At 40.1% G+C, this 20,508-nt stretch overlaps 1 protein-coding gene across 2 annotated transcripts in view; it reads right to left on the bottom strand.

Annotated features, from left to right (window-relative positions):
• The window catches only part of FGD3 (FYVE, RhoGEF and PH domain containing 3), a 167,474-nt gene that overhangs the window by 78,137 nt on the left and 68,829 nt on the right, over window positions 1–20,508 (bottom strand). For both annotated transcript variants that reach the window (XM_054978320.1, XM_054978321.1), the window contains exons 2-4: window positions 13,624–13,794; window positions 9,137–9,308; window positions 7,474–8,062 (exon numbers count right to left, since the gene is read on the bottom strand). In XM_054978320.1, coding sequence (XP_054834295.1) covers window positions 7,474–8,062; window positions 9,137–9,308; window positions 13,624–13,794 — 932 coding nt within the window. The remainder of the gene's footprint in view (window positions 1–7,473; window positions 8,063–9,136; window positions 9,309–13,623; window positions 13,795–20,508) is intronic.

Consider the following 20,508-nt stretch of genomic DNA (forward strand, 5'->3'; position numbering starts at 1 on the left):
TCCTCCCACCCTCCTCCTACTGCCTGAGAAGTCTGCTGAGGTGGGGGGACAAGCTGCTGCAACCTTTAAAATGAGATTCCTGTATATCCAGAATATATCTGTAACGTAAATACTAATTTATCTGAATACACCCAGATAAGCCAGATATACCCAAATAATACCAAAGAGGTATTTTTCAGGTATATATTCAGCTCTGGAATACTGAATTGCACACCCCTACTGACAGCCACATTGTACATTCCACTTTTCCACAGCACCTTGTTCCAGACAAACCACAGTTTACGATCATATGAATGAAGGAGCACAAATTCACTCAATATCTACTCCTCTTGCACACATCAAGAATAATTGCTTATGTTTTCAAACTACTGCCACTACTTCCAAACTAGCAAACTATGGTTTGTTCTTGCCCTCCAAACCTGGACTTCAAACTGAGAAGTAACCAATTCTAGTTCACAAGTTTTTCCAGTTTGAAGATTTTTATCCTGAGCTGGATCCAATATTACCCCCAAATTGCAAAGTTTATCCTTCAAGTGAAGTGCAATCTCTTCCAGAATAGTTTGTATAACCAATCCATCTTCGGCTCTAACCTTTACCAATAGTATTTCTATTTAGTCAGGATTAAGATTAAGTTTGTTTGCCCATATCCAACCAGCCTTTCACTGCCACCAGACCCCAGCTGGTTTTCAATTGTTTTCAGCCCATTTCCACCATATCCCTGAAAAGGAAAGCGAGAGCTGTGTGTCATCTGCATACTGACATTACTCTAAATCTCTCAACAACCTCTTGCAGTGTTAACCAGAATAAAAAATGAAATGCTGTGGAAGCCCACAGGCCAGAAGCTAAGTGGTAAAACAGCAACCTCCCAGCTTCATCTCTAGAACCTAACTAGCCAGGAATGAATGGAGCAAAACTGTGCCTTCCATATCTATCTGTGCCAGATAGAATTACATGACTGTGCAGGCTGGGAAAAGTTGGGATAGAGATAATTCATGCATGCCCAAAGTTCCTAAAAGATTAACAGTCACACAGCCTAAGCTCCCTATTGTGGGGATGATAGCACTGACTTTGTTCACCATTCTGAGTGGGGCACTAATCTGTCTAGAAGAACAGCCTATAAGCACACTGTTGTTGTTGTTATTATTATATGTTCAATGAAGCCATTTAAAATTCATTCCAGGCACGTTCCCATTTCAAATTCAAATATTCAAGTTAATAATAAAAGATGCAGCATTTCTTTTCACATATAAAAACTTCACAATGCTTTAAGTCCTAGTTTGAATTTTTTTAATGTGCAATATGTATTGTTAGAAAAGGTGAAATGAAAAACCTCAAAGAAAAATGTTTCATATAAAAGCAACTATATAGTCACCAAGCCGTGCACAACTAAACAACAGCTAGCAAAACTGATCCTGAGTATATTGATCTGTACTTTAAAAGTGATTGGTTAATTCTGTAATGTTATCTCTTAGTAAATACACATGACTAGCTTCATAGTTATGAATTAGAGATTTGCCACCATGGATTTCATTATGTCACAGATGTAGTCATTCATCATGTATGTACTGTGCAAGGCAACAGCAGGTACTTAGAGAGCTACCATTTCTCAGAATTTCAGATTTTGCCTTAATGTCCACTATCACTCTAACATTAATGACTGTAATGACACAGAAATCAATTATTCTTGTCCTTTTTTCTGCCTTGATTCATATTAGTAAACCATTAGTCTGAGACATAATATACATGCATATGGATACAGGAAAACTATTTCTAATTCTATTCCCACCAGAGTCAGTTGTAACCTTACTACTGTAAGGAAGAAAGGTAACAAGTCATGCCTTTATCAGCACTTCAGCTTTCAGTGTACCTGTTACTTATGATTCTGTTATTTCTGTAACTTGCAAGCTAGCCATCCAAGACAAGCACCTACCAGAATAATAGCCTGAGAGTGCATGAAAACTCAGCTTTGATGGTTGTTGTGGATTTTCCAGGCTGTACAGCCGTGGTCTTGGCATTGTAGTTCCTGACGTTTCGCCAGCAGCTGTGACTGGCATCTTCAGAGGTATAGCACCAAAAGACAAGAGATCTCTCAGTGTCACAGTGTGGAAAAGAAGTCGGCACGTAATTTATATCTACTCAGGAAGGTAGGGTTGGGCTGAGTCATCCTGTAAGAGTTTCCCAGGGTGTGGAATGCTAATGGAGGGAGGCTTCACTGTATCCTGAGGAGGTTCTTTTGCATATGGATTGGTGCTTGATATGCTAATCTTCTCTGCAGGGCTATTGTCGGGTATAGAGTATTTTGTTAGCCTGCTGTTTTTCAGGACTGGAAACCATGCTCTATTCATTCTTAAGGTCTCTTCTTTCCTGTTGAAATTGTGCTTAAGCTTATGAATTTCAATGGCTTCCCTGTGCAATCTGATGAAGTAGTTGAAAGTGTTGTCCAGTATTTTAGTGTCCTGGAATAGGATATTGTGTCCTGTTTGAGTTAGGCTATGTTCAGCCACTGCTGATTTTTCAGGATGGCCAAGTCTGCAGTGTCTTTCATGTTCTTTTATTCTTGTATGGATGCTACGCTGTGTGGTCCCAATGTAAACTTGTCCACAGCTGCAGGGTATGCGGTATACACCTGCAGAGGTGAGGGGGTCTCTACTGTCTTTTGCTGATCATAGCATCTGTTGTATTTTTCGGGTGGGTCTGAATAGTGCTTGAAGGTTGTGCTTTTTCATAAGCTTTCCCTCCATTAGCATTCCACACCCTGGGAAACTCTTACAGGATGACTCAGCCCAACACTACCTTCCTGAGTAGATATAAATTACCTGCCAACTTCTTTTCCACACTGTGACACTGAGAGATCTCTGTCTTTTGGTGCTACACCTCTGAAGATGCCAGTCACAGCTGCTGGCAAAACATCAGGAACTACAATGCCAAGACCACGGCTGTACAGCCCGGAAAATCCACAACAACTATCGTTCTCCAGCCGTGAAAGCCTTCGACAATACATCAGCTTTGATGGTTTACCTCATCTTCTTATTCCACCAGCCATCTACTACTAGACTCTGTGCAGAATCAATTTTTCAGTATCTTTGATGGATTCTGAAACTGCAGTAAGCCTGAATTTTCTGAAGGCTCACAATTCCTAGAGTTCATAGACTCATTCCATTTGGAACCCAGCAGTTGTGTGTTTACAAGCTGATATTGCAATCAGAATTCTGACATCCATGAGTGAGTTATATGAAACTGAGATACCTTGTTTAGCCAAGACATTACACTTTTTTTGGAGAAAAATACCAAGTATCCCATGCATCTTCTTTTGCAACATGCAACTACAGCTACACCTCTAACTTGTGTTAATACAGACTGGTGAGTAGGCCCCTTTCTGGAAAAAGACAGATAAACACTGGCTACTTATCATGTCACAGTAAAATAGTATCTTTATAAGGGATCATCTAAAAAGTTGCAAAGATGTGTGCAAACTTTTGAGTTCTTCAAAATGTTTCTGGTGATTAATCAAGAGAAAAAAGGATTGGGAGTGCGAACATTATAGGTTAAAATGACACAGAATTAGTCTACAAATCTTAAAATTAAATGAGAAGTAAACAGTCCATTTAAAGATCAGTGTAGTCTAAGACTTTGTCATCTTACTCTGCAACATCTTTTCCCCCCATTCCTCAAACAGTTTTTTATTTGTTTTAACATTCAGTCTGCTGAGTAGTTTGTTCTCTTCTTTGCAACTTTTTATTTAGTCCTAATAAAGTTATCATTATCTCACTGTTATTTTTGAATTTTACTCTAATGGACTATCATGGCTGCCTATAAGTTTTGTTAATTTGTTAAGTATCAACAAGATTTCCAGAGTCAAGCTCCCTTCATCAAATAACTGCTGTACTTGACTCTCAAAAGCTTATACCTTGGAAATCTTGTTGGTCTTTAAGGTGCTACTGGACTCAAATCTTGCTCTTCTCCTGCAGACCAATATGGCTACCTACCTGAAACTATTTATGTATGTGACACGTCTCAGAATGGAAAGACAAGTTGCTGATTAACTACTGACTCCAGTCATGTAGAGAGCAAAAGCCCACTGAAAATTGAGCCCATGCCTTACAGGTCTAATTAGTAATAAGCTCATCTAAATGCCAGACACCCCTATGTGCCGCCATCAAAAGTGTTCTTTTCCTTTTCATATCCAAATTCACCAAGCAATAGCTGTGACAGGAAATAAGAAAGCCTTTTGACCTTTATACAAATGGAGGCCCCACTGTTATGCATTTTAAATTGTTATTGTATATTGTTATTGTATATTGTTTTAATCTGTATGTTATTTACTCTAAGCCTGCTTTGCGGGGAGAGCGGACTACAAATCGGATGGATGGATGGATGGATGGATGCTGACCTCTGATGTTTATGTACACCAATTAAATTGGCAAGAAAAAGGAAGTCCTCCATATGACACAAGTGGCTGAGTAACAAAAGTGAGGAGTTATTTTTGAAAACATTCTAAAGTCTGACTGAAGTGGGAGTGACTTGCTCAACAGTACTAGGAACTGCTAACTGACTAGATGTCCAAAAGTCACAGTCTTCAGACTGAAGCCTTCCCAAACAATGAAGTGCATGCAAGGTGGGAGGCTGGGAAAATGTGATGCAACTTTTAAGTTCCTTTGTACTATCATGCTGTTCCTCTTTCCATCAATCCTAAAAAGTGTGGTCAATGGTAATCTTTAAAATTTTCCATAGATTTAAGAACTATGCATAAGAAAGACTTAGGAACACACACAAAAAGAGAGAACCTTACTTAACTTATGCATGCTTATGCAGAAAGGTATTGATTTGAATTAAGGCCTGGAGAGTGGAGCATCATTTTTTGCTACAGTCATACATAGATGGTGTTTATGTATGACTGTAGCATACTCAGTACTGCCTGGGTACAAACATTTCTCATTATTCACCAGTAAGGTAATGTAAAGGAAAGACATTTAGTTGCTACAGAAAGACAAAAAATATTCAGGAAGCAAGGAGAAAGGGAAAGAGCGTACTAGTTTTAAATGTGGTGGCTAGGCAGATGACATTTATCGCATTTATGCTCCACCTTTCCACACAAAGGGCCCCAAGGCAGCTATGGAGCAGGCTTCAAAGATTCAAGGGCTGAAATTCACTGACGGGTGGAAATTATAAGACAGGCAAAGAACAGGTAAATTCAGAAAACAATGGAGGAAAGGAATGCATTTGGGGAGCCTCGAGACTGACACCTGGCACAAACACAGAAAAATGCTATAGGAAAATCACCTAGCAGAGACCTCTCACTTCCTCAGAAATAGGTTCCAGCAGAGTGAAAGGCAGCTGAGACATCATCAACCAGTACAACCATTCATCTGCCAAGAAGTCCTACGCTGCAGATGTTAAAACAGCAGTCACATTTTAGCTTCTCAAGCAGGTCTAAATGGCCTAAAACACCTGCTAGAAGGTGCATAATAGAATGCTGGATGGACCTCTGGTTAATCAGAAGGGTACCTCTTATGCTGTGTCTGGCATTCAGCCAACTAAGGGGCCAAACGGGATTATCTATGGCTCAATGGGACCTCTTGGCATGCTTGTAGGAAGAGCAGACTATAAATTAAATAAATAAAAATAAATAAGCCCATGTTCCATCTCCAGCATCACCAGGTAAAAGGATCAGGTAGTAGATCTAAAACCTGGAACCACTGCCTGTCTCAGTAGACTAACCTGGTTTTGATGGACCAGAGGTATTGATTCAATATAAAACAGCTTCACGTGTTCATGTGGGTTGGGATATTACACATATCCCAACCTGATTACACATGCACTAAACATGTATTTAATGAAGGAAAATCCCAGCTGAATTCATATTTTACATGTGATTGCACTCGCCTTCAAAATGCTTTGTGGGGGAGAAATGGGCTCACAAGCACACAGGTGGAAGAAGAGGCTTTGTTGGTTCCTGCTTTCTACCCAGCATGTTTCTGCAGATACAAAAAAGCCATGGGGGCACCTTTTTCACATGGAGACATTTATCTCTGGCAGTAAGACAAACAGCCCACCTCTCGTGACTTTTTTGTATCTGCAAAACCACAATGGATAGAAAGCAGAGAATGATGAAGCAGGGTCCATCCTCCACATGTGCTCTTGTGAACCCATTTCCCCTGCCCCAACAATTATCATTTTGAAGGTGAGCACAGTCACACATAAAATGTGAGTTCAGCTGGGGTTTTCCCCAATTAAACACATATATAAGCAGACCCTAAGACTGAAGGTAAAAGGGGAAATTAAAAGAACCCTTATAGGTAGAGTTGCCAGGGGTCCAGTTTTCACCTGGACAGTCTAGTATTTTGTTGGACTGTCTAGGAAAACATCAAAGAAAATACCAATATTTTTGTGTGGGGGAGGATGAGTGACCGAGGCAAGCCAGGTGAGCTTGACCACCCCTCCCACCTCCTGACCTCCCTCTGTACTCAGCAGCCTGCTGGAGGGCAGTGTGGGCCCTCCTTGCCAAGGAGGAAAGGAGAGCAGGGCTCATTCCTGGACTCAGCCTCACCTCCTTGTGCCCACCTCCTCTCACGGCTGATGGGTGAGAAGGAAGGGAAGCCTCTCCTTGACTCTTTACCTGCCTGGCAGAGCCCAGGAAGGAAGGCGGGCAGCCCAATGACATCACTTCCAGAAGTTATGTCATCGTGCTGGAGCCAGGAGCATGCACACTCAAAGGTCTTTCTCCCTGTGAGCACCAGAGATCCCCTCTCCTCTATGTGCAGTATTTTGCCAGAAACCATCCAGCCACCCTATTCATAGGATGTAGATGAGGGAGGAGACAGTGGAGAGCATCTAAAAAGGAACAGAAAGAAGGAGAAAGTGGGAGGGAAGACCGAGTAAGATTCCATGATTCGTGGAACAACAGACTCTAGATGAGGAAGGAGAGACATACAAAGGGATACAAAGAGGGAGGGAGTTGGGACCAACAGGAGAAAGTAGTACAATGTCATTAAATGGCTTTAGTTTTAAAAACACGTTTTGTGATAATAGATGGTCGAGCTTTTTCTTGGCAGCATTTTTTAATAAGCCTTTGATACAAATAACAAGCTTTAAAAATCCTATGCAATTTGTAAACTGTTAAAAACGTTTGCTTGACTCATGGCTGCTTGCACCATGTTACCCAATAATACCGGTAAGCTACTCATGTAAAAGGTCACTTAAGCAAAACATTTTAAAAGATTTCAGAACTGTAAGTAAAAGACAAGGAAGGGGCATAGCTGACTGGTGAAACAATGTCTTGCACACACAAGAATGATCTGTCTTCCTGAAGGCTGTTGAAGAGTGACTGCTAGTCAGGACTCAGGACAGGTTAGGTGCACATACAAATGTTCCAATTCAATATAAGGCAACCTGAAATACTATGAAGAATATTTTTGAAAGTATATTTCTACATCATGTGCTGAAATGAAGGGAACAGACAAGTCAATATTTTACCTTGCTTATGTCCACACACTCTAACTTTGGAATCTCTGTGGTTTCCTGCTCTTCACTGCTCCCCTCATCAATATCACTGTCTTCATCCTGAGCAGAATCTCTCTTTTGTGCACTCGCAGAAAAAATGACACTCTTTTTATCCATTTCTGGTGGATTACTAGTCACAGTTGTCTTTTTCTGTTCTGAGCCATCCTCGTTCAGAAAAGTCTCTCCTGCTACACTACAAGAAGGGCTGTCAATGCCACTATCTCTATTTGGAATTTTGCCATTGCCATTCAGCTCCACAGTGGAGTCCTTATGACCAAGATCTTCTGTAGGTACTTTGCTGATGCTCACGTCGATAGAGTCTCCAGTGCTTGTGGTATCGTCTATATTTAGTTCTTTAATTTTCATTATGTCTGCATTAGACGTTTCAGTGCTAGACAACATACCCATCTCTTGGTCATCAATCTCTTTATTTTCGTTTATAGGAGAGGAACTGGTAGTCACCACATCACAAATGCTGGGGCAACACTGTTTAGACAAGTCCATTCCAGGTTCCATTTTGAAAGCTAAATTTAAATGGTTTCTGTGAACACGAACAGGCTGCCTGCAAATAAAAAGGAAGTCTAGATTATTGCCATTGCTTGCCTGTCCCTGAACTACTACCTGCAACCATATATTTAATCAAGTACTATTAATTCATTTACACTTCTAGATCAAGATGTCAGAGGTGCAAGCTTTTTTAGGGTAAGCCTGAACACTGGCATGGATGAGAAAACCTGTCTCAGGCAGCCAGTATTTAGAATGCCACTGAAGGGTAGAAAATTGCTGATCATGAGGACTGCTACTTAAATTTCTGCCTCAAAAACAAAATGTCTTGAGCTGGCCTTCTACCCTCCTAGCTTTCAATTATTTACAATAACATAGTACTTATCAGAATGGCTCTATAAACATTTGTACTGAACTATATAACCAAACTATTAACAGAATTTAGCTTTTAAGGAAATAATGAAATGAAAACCACAAGCATGAGCCTTTAACGTTTAAACAGAAATATTTTCAGGAAGCCACTGAGCTCCGTGAAATTAATCCAAAATAGAAGCAGTTCATACAGAGGTCATTAAAAGACCAGCAAAGTACATCTATATTCATATCAAAACCATAAAACCCAAGGAGGACAAAAATCATTAAAAAATCATTACTAGCCCCTTTTTAATACTCAAGAATACAACACACCTATGGACGCTGATCAAGAAATCTCTACTGAACCAGCCAGACTGTTGCCCAAGATGTTTATTTCAGGAACAAAAGGCATAGAGCTTGTTAGTGTAAGGCAATGTTTTTGCCCTCCTCCTGGATTCATGGCTGGCAGTCAATCAGCATGCTTGCATCTACTGATGAAGTTTGAAATTCATTAATTTTTAATGACGTGTAAAGAAAGCTTCCACTGATAAACTTGCTTTCAACCATTCACCAATAAACAACCAGCCACTATTAGGCAGATTTAAAAACTGTCCATGAGTATCGAGAAAGACTTAACGCAAGTAGCAATAAGCAGACAGCTATGTAGTTGAACGAATCATTCATGGGTTGCTACTTTTTTTAGACTTTTAAAAATAATTTTTCACAAAGCCATAAGGCCATTAGACATTAGTAACACACACTTAACAGCAAAACTTACCTAATACTTTCAAATTTTTTGATGAGTCTACTGATATCTGCCGATGTTTGTGTTGCTTCTTCTTCAGGCACGAGACTTTTCGATGACTTGGGATCTGCTGGCAAAGGCCGAGATGGTGCTGGGGGAATTTTCTGCTGCCCAGCCAGCTGGAGATGCACGGGTTTCGGTGGTACTAAAAATATATATATATATTCTGTTTCAATAGCAACAAAGTCAATCATGACAATGAAAAATTGGAACAATCATGATTTTACTGTCCTGGAAGCAATGCAGCACCAAGCTATCTTTATATATAAACATTAACCATTCGTCTTAAACCTAGAAATACTGGCCATTTCTTTTACATTTTAGTACATCTGTCAAAGACTGACAGAACGTGACCGCTTCCGTGTTGCTAAACAGGATGCATAGCACACAGACAGTGAGTTTTGCAAATTTCACCACCTTCAACACTGAGCTGAAAGTCTCTTTAAACTGCTGTTGAGAATGCCAGGTTTGGAGTAAATCTCAAGCTAAGTCTTTAGAGATAATATAGATTGCCTCTTCTCTCAAGTTCATTCTTCTAGTACAAAAAGCAAATTAAAAACAAACCATTTTTCTCTTCTTTCCCCTCCTCCACTTCTTTGTGGCATAATCTGCGTAAATTTCCTTCCTCTTTTGCTGCTCATTGCTGAGTAACAAAGAACTTACTTTAAAACCATGGGCTGTGTCTGCTTTTTCATTTAAAAAGAACTCCACCAATACAGTATACCCTCCTGTGATAGGCCTTTTTGAAAAAGCTGTGAACCATATGCATTCAGTTCTTCATACTGCCTGGAAGTAAAAAATTTTCAAGCATATAAGCAGTAACCCATAGGAAGAGGTTCATGTGGTCTCTCTCTTTCATACAGTCAACAGCAACTTTTTAATTGGCCCATAAACTAGTTACTGAGAAACTAGTAAAGGCAAATAACCTTAGTTGTTCATATCTATACTTATTCAAATATCTGTAGTCCTAGTCCTAGTACACTGATTATTAGATGTATCTTCATATTGATTGTATCGCCTTACACTGTGTAAGCCATTTTGAGCCTCAGTGAGGAAGGTGGAAAATAAATATAGCAAATAAATAGTTCTCAGCTATTGCTATTAAAATTCACCCAATTCCAAGTGCTTGAAATGTGAAGCTCCTCGAAGCCATTGACAAGATTGCTCCTCATTGACCTCTCGTCTTTGGGGCAGAAACCGGCCCCACGGTTTACCGCAGAGCTGAGTGACCTAAAGAATGCTGGAAGACATCTAGAAAGCTGTTGGCTGAAAACTCACACTGAATCTGATACATATGCTATAGAGCCTATTGGAAGACCTATGAAACAGCAGTGTTAGCAGCAAAGAAATAATATTTCTCTGCAACTACTGCATCAGCTGGCTAATGACCATCCCAATTGTTTAAGGGATCTTGATTTACTGGCTCAGCAACAGATGATTAGCTGGACACCTTTTTGCTGATAAAATGGTGCAAATAAACTCTAATCTGGGGGCCAGCTGTAATATAGGCAAGACAGAAGAAATTCTTAATACATCATCTGGTTCACATATGAACCACTTTGACCCAACTATAGTGATGAATACTGACAGGATAATGGCATGTGTGAATGCCGCTACTCATGCACTAGATCCTTGCCCATCTTGACTGCTAAAATCATGTAAAGACCACATACATAAACCCTTGATGTTTGTCATAAATCAGTTACTATGTCAAGGCACCTTCCCTCGGCCACTCAAAGTATCTGCCCACTACTTAAACTATTCCTAGACAAAAATGATGTGGCCAATTACCTCCTAGTCTCTACTTTGCTCTATTTAGGTAAAGCAATTGAGAGAGCAGTAGCAGATCAACTCCCGTTCTTCTTGGATAACTCTTGTGCTCTGGATCCTTTTCAATCTGGTCTATGGATGGAGACAGCTTTGGGGGCTTTAGTAGATTATCTCCATTAGAATGTAGACAAAGGCCATGCTTCTTTGTTGCTCCTCTTGGATCTCTCTGCAGCTTTTGATCATGCCATCCTGCTGAGGCATTTGGAGGCTGAAGTAGGTATCAGGGGTTGTGCCTTGAACTGGCTTAAGTCATTCCTCATGGAATGAACTCAAAGGGTTGCTTTTGCACAGTTGGACACAAATCTGACATCAAAAATGGCAATATCCAGAAACCAGTAGGAGAACACTTCAATCTACCAGGACATTCCATCAAGAATTTAAAGGTCACCATAGTTCAACAGAAACATTTCAAAAACAAAATCAAATGGGAAGCTGCTGAATTGGAATTCATATGTAAATGGAGTCCATCAGGCTTGGATTCAATAGAGACTCTGGATGATTATCTCATTACCAGAAGTAACTCCCTTCAGGCATTCGATTGAGATTCAGCAATGGAGGGAAGGGTTCACACCCAGCCTGGAGTGCACACTCCACCTCTTTCATGACTTTTACATACATTTACATGGCCCTCACTCCCTGCACGCTCCCCTCACCACCTATATATCTCTGGCCAGTTTCTTCATATCCTCCATGCATCTGAAGAAAAGAGCTGTGGTTCTCTAAAGCTTATGCTACAATAAAATTGGTTAGTCTTAAAGGTGCTACAGGACTCTTTACTATTTCGCAACTACAGACTAACACAGCTAACTCCTCTAGATTTGCAAAGTATGTAATTATTATCCTCACAACAATCACTCTGAGGTGGGTGGGGCTAAGAGAGCTCCTAGAAACTGTGACTGACCCAAGGTCACCCAGCTGGCTTCAAGTGGACGAGTGAGGGATCAAACCCAGTCCTCCAGAATAGAGTCCCACCGCTCTTAACCACTACACCAAACTGGCTCTCATCCTGGGCTAACATGTGCCCAGGATGGGATGCAAATTCTAGCACATGTTCTCAGATGTATTTATATTTATAGATCAAACAGTTGGCAAGGAGACGTATTAATAACTTTACCTGAAGAGTAATTTAGTTTGATATTTAGAAACCATGTATGAATGACTGCTTGCATTGCTGTTTCTAAGCAAGAAACTATACAAACTAAAGTAGTTTGTAGTTTATTTGTATGTTTTGTATATTTTTAGACTGAATTTTTTAAAAAGCAGGCACACTCAAAACTTTAATGCAAGTTGTTGCTTTGGCTCATGAAGAAAATTTTTGCCTCACAACACTGCACAGCTTAGAGGGAACACTGCTTGGCACTGTTATTTTGACCCAGGTGCAAGCTCTCCTGACACTTAGAAGGGAACTGAGCACTTAACTGAAGGAGAGTTGAGCATTCAAGGCCAAAGTCACATTCTTTTCAATCACCTTATCTGGATTCAGCCTGAACTGTCAAGAGAGGATGAGTCATGAGGTGGAGGCCTGTGGCAGTTGCAGAGTCCCACATCTTTATGTCATTGCTTGATTATGATTGGCTAATTAGCCTGGCCTGGTTGCTGGGCAGAAGCGAAAAAATTTGATCTCTAGCTAGTGGCCTATATTCTTCTGGTTCGCCTTCGTATGGGGACTGCTTTATCCATTTGTGCCTTGCAGTGAGCCAGCCTGCCTGCTGTGTTCTACAACTGGGAGACATGGGTCTGGATGTCTGACTCTGGGTCTCAGGACCTTGGAATATACGGACTATGGACTATCTGTATACCCTGCTACAGATCCTTTGTGTTAGGTATGTTAAAGGTTAGGAAGTTTTAACTTACTTATTTTCTTTATTTTTTTATGCACACATTACAGCTGGTAATCTTGATCACTGCTTAATAAAAGCTGTTATACTTTATCTTTGTTATGATCTTTTGGTTCATGGCTTCAGTTTAAAGACCAATTTGCCTCCTGCTACTGTTAAACTATTTGGCTGGGATTCAGGTATGGTCTGGTTTAGCCTGAGACTTTGTTTCCCAGTCTCAGTGTGAGGACTGTGTTGTGGGGACTGGTGGCCTCCTCCTGGTTCAAGGACAAGTGGAATCCGGCTCTGGCTTCCCCTGTCCTGAGGAGTCTGGGTTTTGAGTCTGAGAACCCCTTCACAGGGTGGACCTTGGTTGAATCAGGTGGCAGCAGCTGTGGGTATTCTTGAGTCATAAGTGGCACTCTTGAGTCATACAGTTTACCCACAAGCTTGAGATAGAAATTTAACTGTGTTGGTGGCAAAGACTGGCTGCTAGATGCCCCTGTCCTATTATTAATTTAGAAACAAAAGAAGTAAAAGGTAAAATGGGAGAATATGAAATCAGGTACGCCTGATTGGATACAATATCACTTGATTATTCAGCTCAATGGGAATAATTCACATATACAAACACAGTGTGCTTCATAGCAAAATTTATATTGTTCTTTTTGTGGGTATTAGATGCAATCATACAGTCCAGTCACCAACACCCAGCTACAAAGACCGTTTTGACTCCCTTCTCAAATGGATGACATGATTGTGAGACAGTTATCTTAAACCACAGTGTGAATATAGAAGAGGAAAAATACATACCTTGTGGTTTTGGTAGAGGATATTTTTTAGCCAGATGAAATTTGGCTTTGGGTTTTCTTCCAGCTTGAAGGGTACATTGTATAGGATCAATGCACTGCAGATTACCACATGTTTCCAAGACAGGTCTTGAGTCAATATGGCATTTAATTTGAAAAGACGAATGGGGACAACCTGGAAAAAAGAATTGACAAATATAAATAATGCTAAAGAACAGTCCCTGGAAGATGAACCAGTATGATACACCAGAACAAAAGAGCGATACATGGGGCTTAAAACTAATCCATCCTTTCCATCAGCTGAAAACAGAATGAGAGATATACAAAGTATGTGTTATAGTATCTAAAACGTTCTAACATTGAATAGGAATGAACATTTATAAGTCTGTATAATACATTTTAGCAATACTGCACAAAATCAGGAAGCCAAGGTAAGGCATTTCTCACCCTCAAATCAATGGTAAATTAATAACTGAAGCTATGTGACCAAACTCATAAACCTGCCATATGTTATTGTCCTTGCCCATTTTTTAAAAAATGACTTTAAAAGACCATGATATTTATTCAGTGCATATATGATACTAGTATAAAACATTAAAATTTCCTTTTCTCAGATGGATTGTACAAGTAAGCCCAGAGAGACTTTACAACTTTATATCAGTTTCTGGGCAAAATTCAGAGCACATGTTCTTCCCATTAGACCCTGAATAGCTTGGACCTGGGGTATTGAAAGGGCTGCTTCCTCTCTTACTGTCTCTTCACAAGCCCAGCCCTCTGTGTCCTTGTCTACAAAGGTGGATAGCAATAAGAGACATGACTTTTTCAGTGTTGACTCCCCACTTGTGGAAAAGCATTCCTCTTGAGACTGGCCTAGCGCCAAACCTATTCTCATTTAGGTATCTGATCAAAACTTTTTTTTACCCAGACTTTTAATTAAAATGCTGATATTTTAAAATTGTGTTATAGTCTGCTTCCAACTGGGAACTGTTTCATGTTGTTTTTTCCTCTGGCTTGATATTTTGCTGGTGGGTTTTAACAGTTTGTTAGTTTTTAACAATTTTTTTAATCATGTTTTACTTTCCACTCTATCTAAAACCTGTTTTCTGCTGGACTGTTTCCTGAAACTGTTTGATTTCAATTTTTTTCTCAAAATACTAAGGAGTCCAGTAGCACCTTTAAGACTAACCAACTTTATTGTAGCATAAGCTTTCAAGAACTACAGGTCTCTTCATCAGATGCATGAATCATCTGATGGGTCATGTATCTGATGAAGAGAGCTGTGGTTCCCGAAAGCTTATGCTACAATAAAGTTGGATAGTCTTAAAGGTGCTACTGGACTCTTTACTATTTTGCAAAAACAGACTAACACAGCTAACTCCTCTGGATCCAATTTTTTCCCCTATGCTATTTGCCTGTGCCATTTCTCATTGTCCCACCTATTTGCCATTTTGTTTCTATGCAGGATGGTCAATGAACAGTTTTTTAAAAAAAAAAAAATCATTCTAGAGATATATTGAAACAACCATTATACAAGTGCTAAACAAACTGGAATGGCAGAGCAGAACATCAGAAACAAGTAGGTAATCCTCTCCTTCCTGCCATCAGAAGCATTTCTTGTAAGAGCATACCCAAGCACCATGCCTGAGTGCTATTTCCAAGCTCTGTGCACACAGCATGCTAGGCTCCTCTTCAGCATGCAATCTAAAGAGAAAGCAAAACTATTTCCTTGCTATCAATTTGGTATAAGGAGAAACTTCGGGGCACTTGCCCTCCACGGAAACCAACAAAAGGGACACCTGCCAGCAATGGCCCAACACAGTAACTGGTCTATTCAGGGCTTTTTTGTTAGTGGTACTCACCTGTACTAAGTACCAGCATCTGGGTAGGGGGGATACTCACAAGTCCTGACAGGGGAATTGGCAGAAATTAGTGCCAATACATGTGTGAGCATCAGTACTTTTTTTTTTTTAGTGCAAAGTCTGTTCAACAATTCATGATTCACAAATTAGAATGCAGCTACAAATGCATTTCTTGGGATTAATGATGATTTACTGGTAGTTAAATGTTTCTAAAGCAGAATTTGCCTCAGTATTAACTATCAGCCCCCCCACATGCACACGCACGCACACACACACAATGCTCATACACTTTCAGTGAACAAAATTTATGCACCATAATAATGAATCTGACCTTGACATAAAGAGTATAAACACACAATGTTCTTTACTGATAAACAGAATGGGACAACAAAACAGTGTAAGAATGTGTTGAAGAACCTCAACAATAACCTTCCAAAGTAATATCCTATGATCCATCATCATAGCTATGCTGAATTCTTTAGCTACTGTCTATAATTCAAAAAAGGAAGGACAGCACAGTGATTCAAAACATTCAAAACAACCTGTTAAACATGAGAAAGCAGCTAACCAAAAGCCAGACATGTACACAAAGTATGATTCACTAGTGCACTTGGGCGGGCGGGGCAGTAACTGCTTAAGCAACACAATATGGGCTTTTGACAGATTGCACCCTTGCTCCATTGCAACAGCACAAGTGCAACCCGCCCCCCCCCCCCCCCAAAGCTGGAAACTGAACAGGAAGGTGTGACACGGGCACAGGGAAGTTCCACATAAAAACCTGCAGTGTGGAATGATTATCCTAAATACACTATGATCAAAGGTGCCCTGGAGGCAAGGGAAAACCAGGCTAGGGCTGCAGTCTGGATGACCCTTGCCTTTCCTTAGCAAAACTCCCAATTAACCTTCTCCATCTTGGATATACCACAAAGGAAAACAAAGGTTTTTGAATCAACAATAAACTGATTCATTTTACTGGGAAGGGAAAGTAAACTCTGGATGTTTAAGATCAACTTCAGACAAATGTAACTTGTGGAGAAAGTGAGATATGGAGATACGGTTTCTTTACAGATTATATATATTGCTTCTGAATGATGAGAACACCAGTAACTGCCAGACTTATTTATGTCTGTGAGAGCTATTAAGTTTTTTTCACAGGTTTCCTAACCTTTTAATGCCTTTTAAATTAAATTCATTATGCCCCCTAGCTTTCAAATATACTAAAATGACTAGATAAGAGAAGTTTAAACCAGTATAGGCCACTCCAGGCTACCTTGCTAAAAAGTTCTCTCCCCCTCCCCTGAAGTGACTGGAGATAGAGCCAAAATTACTTAACCTGCCTAAGAGATCTATACATTCTATCTGAACAAAAATCAGTTAAACGGAGCTTGTCCCCTCTGCTTCCTTCCCCCCTCTCCTTCCAAGAGTTCCAGAGGGCTCTGATTGGCTGTTGCCACATCTCTGTCAGACCATCAGGGTCAAAAAGGATTGGCAATAAGAAAAAAAGGATGGAGTTGGCTCTGTCCATCAGATAGACATTGATTAAATGTTTGGGTTTTTGTTTGCATTGCAACAGTGAGGTAACGCTTCAATACTATCAGAAGCCAATACCTAGAAACTTCCAGGAACCAAAACTGCCACAGAATGTAGTGGCCAAGTTATTAAATGGAACTAGCAGGATGAAACAGCTTATATAAACCTCATTGTCTGCCAGTTTTTTCTGGGATCAATTTACCATACTGTTTTTTGCTTTTAAACCCCAAAGTGTCTTGATACAGAATATTTAAAAGACCACTTATATCCATAAGAACCTACCTGAGCATTAAGTTCTGCCTCAGAGACCTTTCTCCACCTGTTACTTCCAAAAGAAATCCACTGTATAATCTTGTGGAAGGGGGCTTTTAAAGTCCTTTCGCCTTTAAGCTTCCTCCGTAGTCATTTCAAGTCCTTACTATTCTGCCAGTAATGTCTCACTTTGTAAGTAATGTAATATCTTGCAGACACCTACATTAACTCACATCAGCTAATAAAATCTTTCTAAAGAATTTAATAACTTGACTATGAAGAACACAGTGCAGTGAACTTATAGTTAATGATTAAAAAACCACTTCCTCTTCAAAAGCCACCACTTACATCATAAGTGAAAACAAGAAACATATAACTGACTTTTTTTAAAAAAGCCAACATCCTGCCACACATACAAGTGAAATAATATAACATTCTTCCATCAACTATTTTTATAAATATTGACGGTAACAAACAATACAGATAAAATAAATGGGAATTCAGAATCATTTACAAGAATGATACATTGCTATCACAAGCTAGACCATAAAATCAGACACAGGCTCAGTTCAGATGTGATGTGAAACCATGGTTTAAACAAAGTAACCATAATTAATTGATCACTTAAATCAGAATTCCCCAACCCTTTCAAGCCTGCAGGCACATTTGGAATTCTGACACAGTGTGGTGGGCATAGCCACAAAATGGTTGTACTTGCTACATCTTACCTTCAGTCACACAATGAAGATCCCTGTGCTACGGAAGCAGCTTCTGCCAAAGTAATGTTTTTAAAAATCTTCACAGCCAATCAAATCTCCAATGGCCAAAAGAAGCTATGCTTAACAAAACCAAAAAAAACCCACCTGGCCCCGCCCACTAAACACTTGGCAAGTGCCAGGAAATGTGCCAGTGGGTGCAATGGTGCCCATGGGCACCATGTTGGGGACTCCTGATCTAAATTAACTGATCATCTTCACAATGATTGTGTGAAAAGTGAATCCAATCCTGGTTGCACTACCTACAGCTAAACTAATTCATGGTTTTTATATTATGTCCAGACAGGCTCAAAAGCACAGTTTGTTTTAACTATGATTAGTCTGTGGAATCAAAATGTGGCTTGTAGACACTCATGTAAATCCTTGTTTTCATTGGCAACTGCTGATTTCAAACACCTCCATGCTCTCCCACATTGTACCAAGTAGAAACCTGGCAGGTAGGTATCCCTGCATACACTACAGCAACCCAACTTCACACCATGATTTTGGATCTTGTCTTTATAGATCCTCGCTAACCATAACATAGGAGTGCCCTGCATATGTGGTGCAATCATTGAGTTCAGTCACTAATGTTTCCATGCTGGAGCCACACCTGCCAACTAGGGTTCCCACCCCTTACCTTCCAACCGAGGTGGGGTGGGATGCTGACCAGGTGGGTGCCGCTCCTCCTTTGCACCCCAGGGGCCTTCTGCTGACATCATTTCTGGTGTAAGCAGAAGTGACCGGCTAAGCAGGTTTAAACTGGCCCCAAAACATAGCAAAATGTTGGAGGCTATGTTTGAGGCTGATATGGCCCCACTATGTTTGAGGCTGATATGGCCCCATCACTTCCATTTAAACCAGAAGTGGTGTCAATGGAATGCCTCTGGAGTGTGCACACCATTTTGTAGTGAGCTTTGGGGGCTCCAGCCAGCCTCCCAACATTTCCCACCACCAGCAGCCAGATAAGAGGGGACGGGCCCCCACCCCCAAGTGAAGGGCTGGCAACCCTACTGCTGGCTGGGGTGCCTATACAATGCAGACATGGCTCTGTCCTACAAAAATGTGCCTATTCTATAAGATTTTCAGATTTAGACATTGCTACTAAAGCAGCAGAATATCTAGCCATGGGGAAGCAGTAGCCATGCCACATAAGTAACATACAAAGTTGGCTCTAAAAATGAATTAGCCTTAGCAAAGCAATACAACATTGTAGCAAAACAGCAAGCAGCTTCTCATTTAGAAACACATTATGTAGCCTAGCCTACAGTAATAGTATCCAACAGGGTTTCATATCCTTATTTGGCATATTATCCATGAAGAAGGAATGGCTCACTGCTTTTGTATTCAGCTGGCTTGGCTGCCTACACAAAGACCACTCATCTGCATATTTAAGAGAGTCATCTGAAGAATTAATAATTTTCCTAAACAGAGGAAACTTGTTTAAGCCTGGTTACACTTTAATGAAAGCCATTAATCTTTTTATTATTCCAGTTCAAACAAGGTAATTTAACAGGAAAATAAAGCAATGGAAATTCACTTTAATTCTAGTCATGATGTGTTATTCTTGTTTTTGAATGCTTAGAGCAATTTACATGAAGCTCCCAGGCAAGTCTCCTATTAATGCACCAACCAGATTTCATGGTACCTGTGTAAGTTTTTACAACATAACAATATCATGTACTCTGAAAACATCTTCTAAAATCAGCAATGATAACCCAGATGTTAAATTAGATACCGATATATAATAGCTGTTTTCCATAGTCAGGAAGACACTTTCATCAGTGGAATAAGGTATAAATTCTACTACCCCATCACTGCAGACCCAAACACTGAGCCCTGCAATATCCCTGAGTGTCTCCTGAACTGCAGGCGCAGTCTTTGAAGGGACACAGTGGTATACAGAGGGTGGAGAAGTAGAGAAGTCTAGTTCTGTGATCTCTACTAGCAGTTTTTATTGGATACAAGCCAGTAACTGTAAAAATTGTCTATATATATATATATATATATATATATATATATATATATATATATATATATATATATATATATATATATATATATATATATATATATATATAAAGACAAGTGTTCTGACTGACTCATCAATGCCTAGCCCAAACCCTGGGAACTAGAAACGTGAAATCTGGGGAACATGTTCCTTTTGTGATGTAGAGGCTCATTAAGAAGGGATTTTAAGAAATTCACCCCCTAAAGGGGTAAAAAGGGGTAAGATGTGTTTTCCCATAGGGGTACAGCTTCGCTGTGTAGCTGGCAGGGTGCTCCCCCCCCCAACCACCAACTCAGCCTCCCAGAGGTCATTTGCATATGTGGCCTTGATTGGTCATCATCCTAACATTCTATGCAGGACACATGCAGTACCTCAGAACACGTTCAATGACACCCAGTCATTGAATGTGTCCTGAGGTAAAAATACACCTCAGTCTGCCCCTCTAGAGTTGCCAATCTCCCTGTGGGGTCTGGCTTTCCTGT

Source organism: Eublepharis macularius, chromosome 4 (assembly GCF_028583425.1).
Source record: "Eublepharis macularius isolate TG4126 chromosome 4, MPM_Emac_v1.0, whole genome shotgun sequence".
Taxonomy (NCBI): Eukaryota; Metazoa; Chordata; class Lepidosauria; order Squamata; family Eublepharidae; genus Eublepharis; species Eublepharis macularius.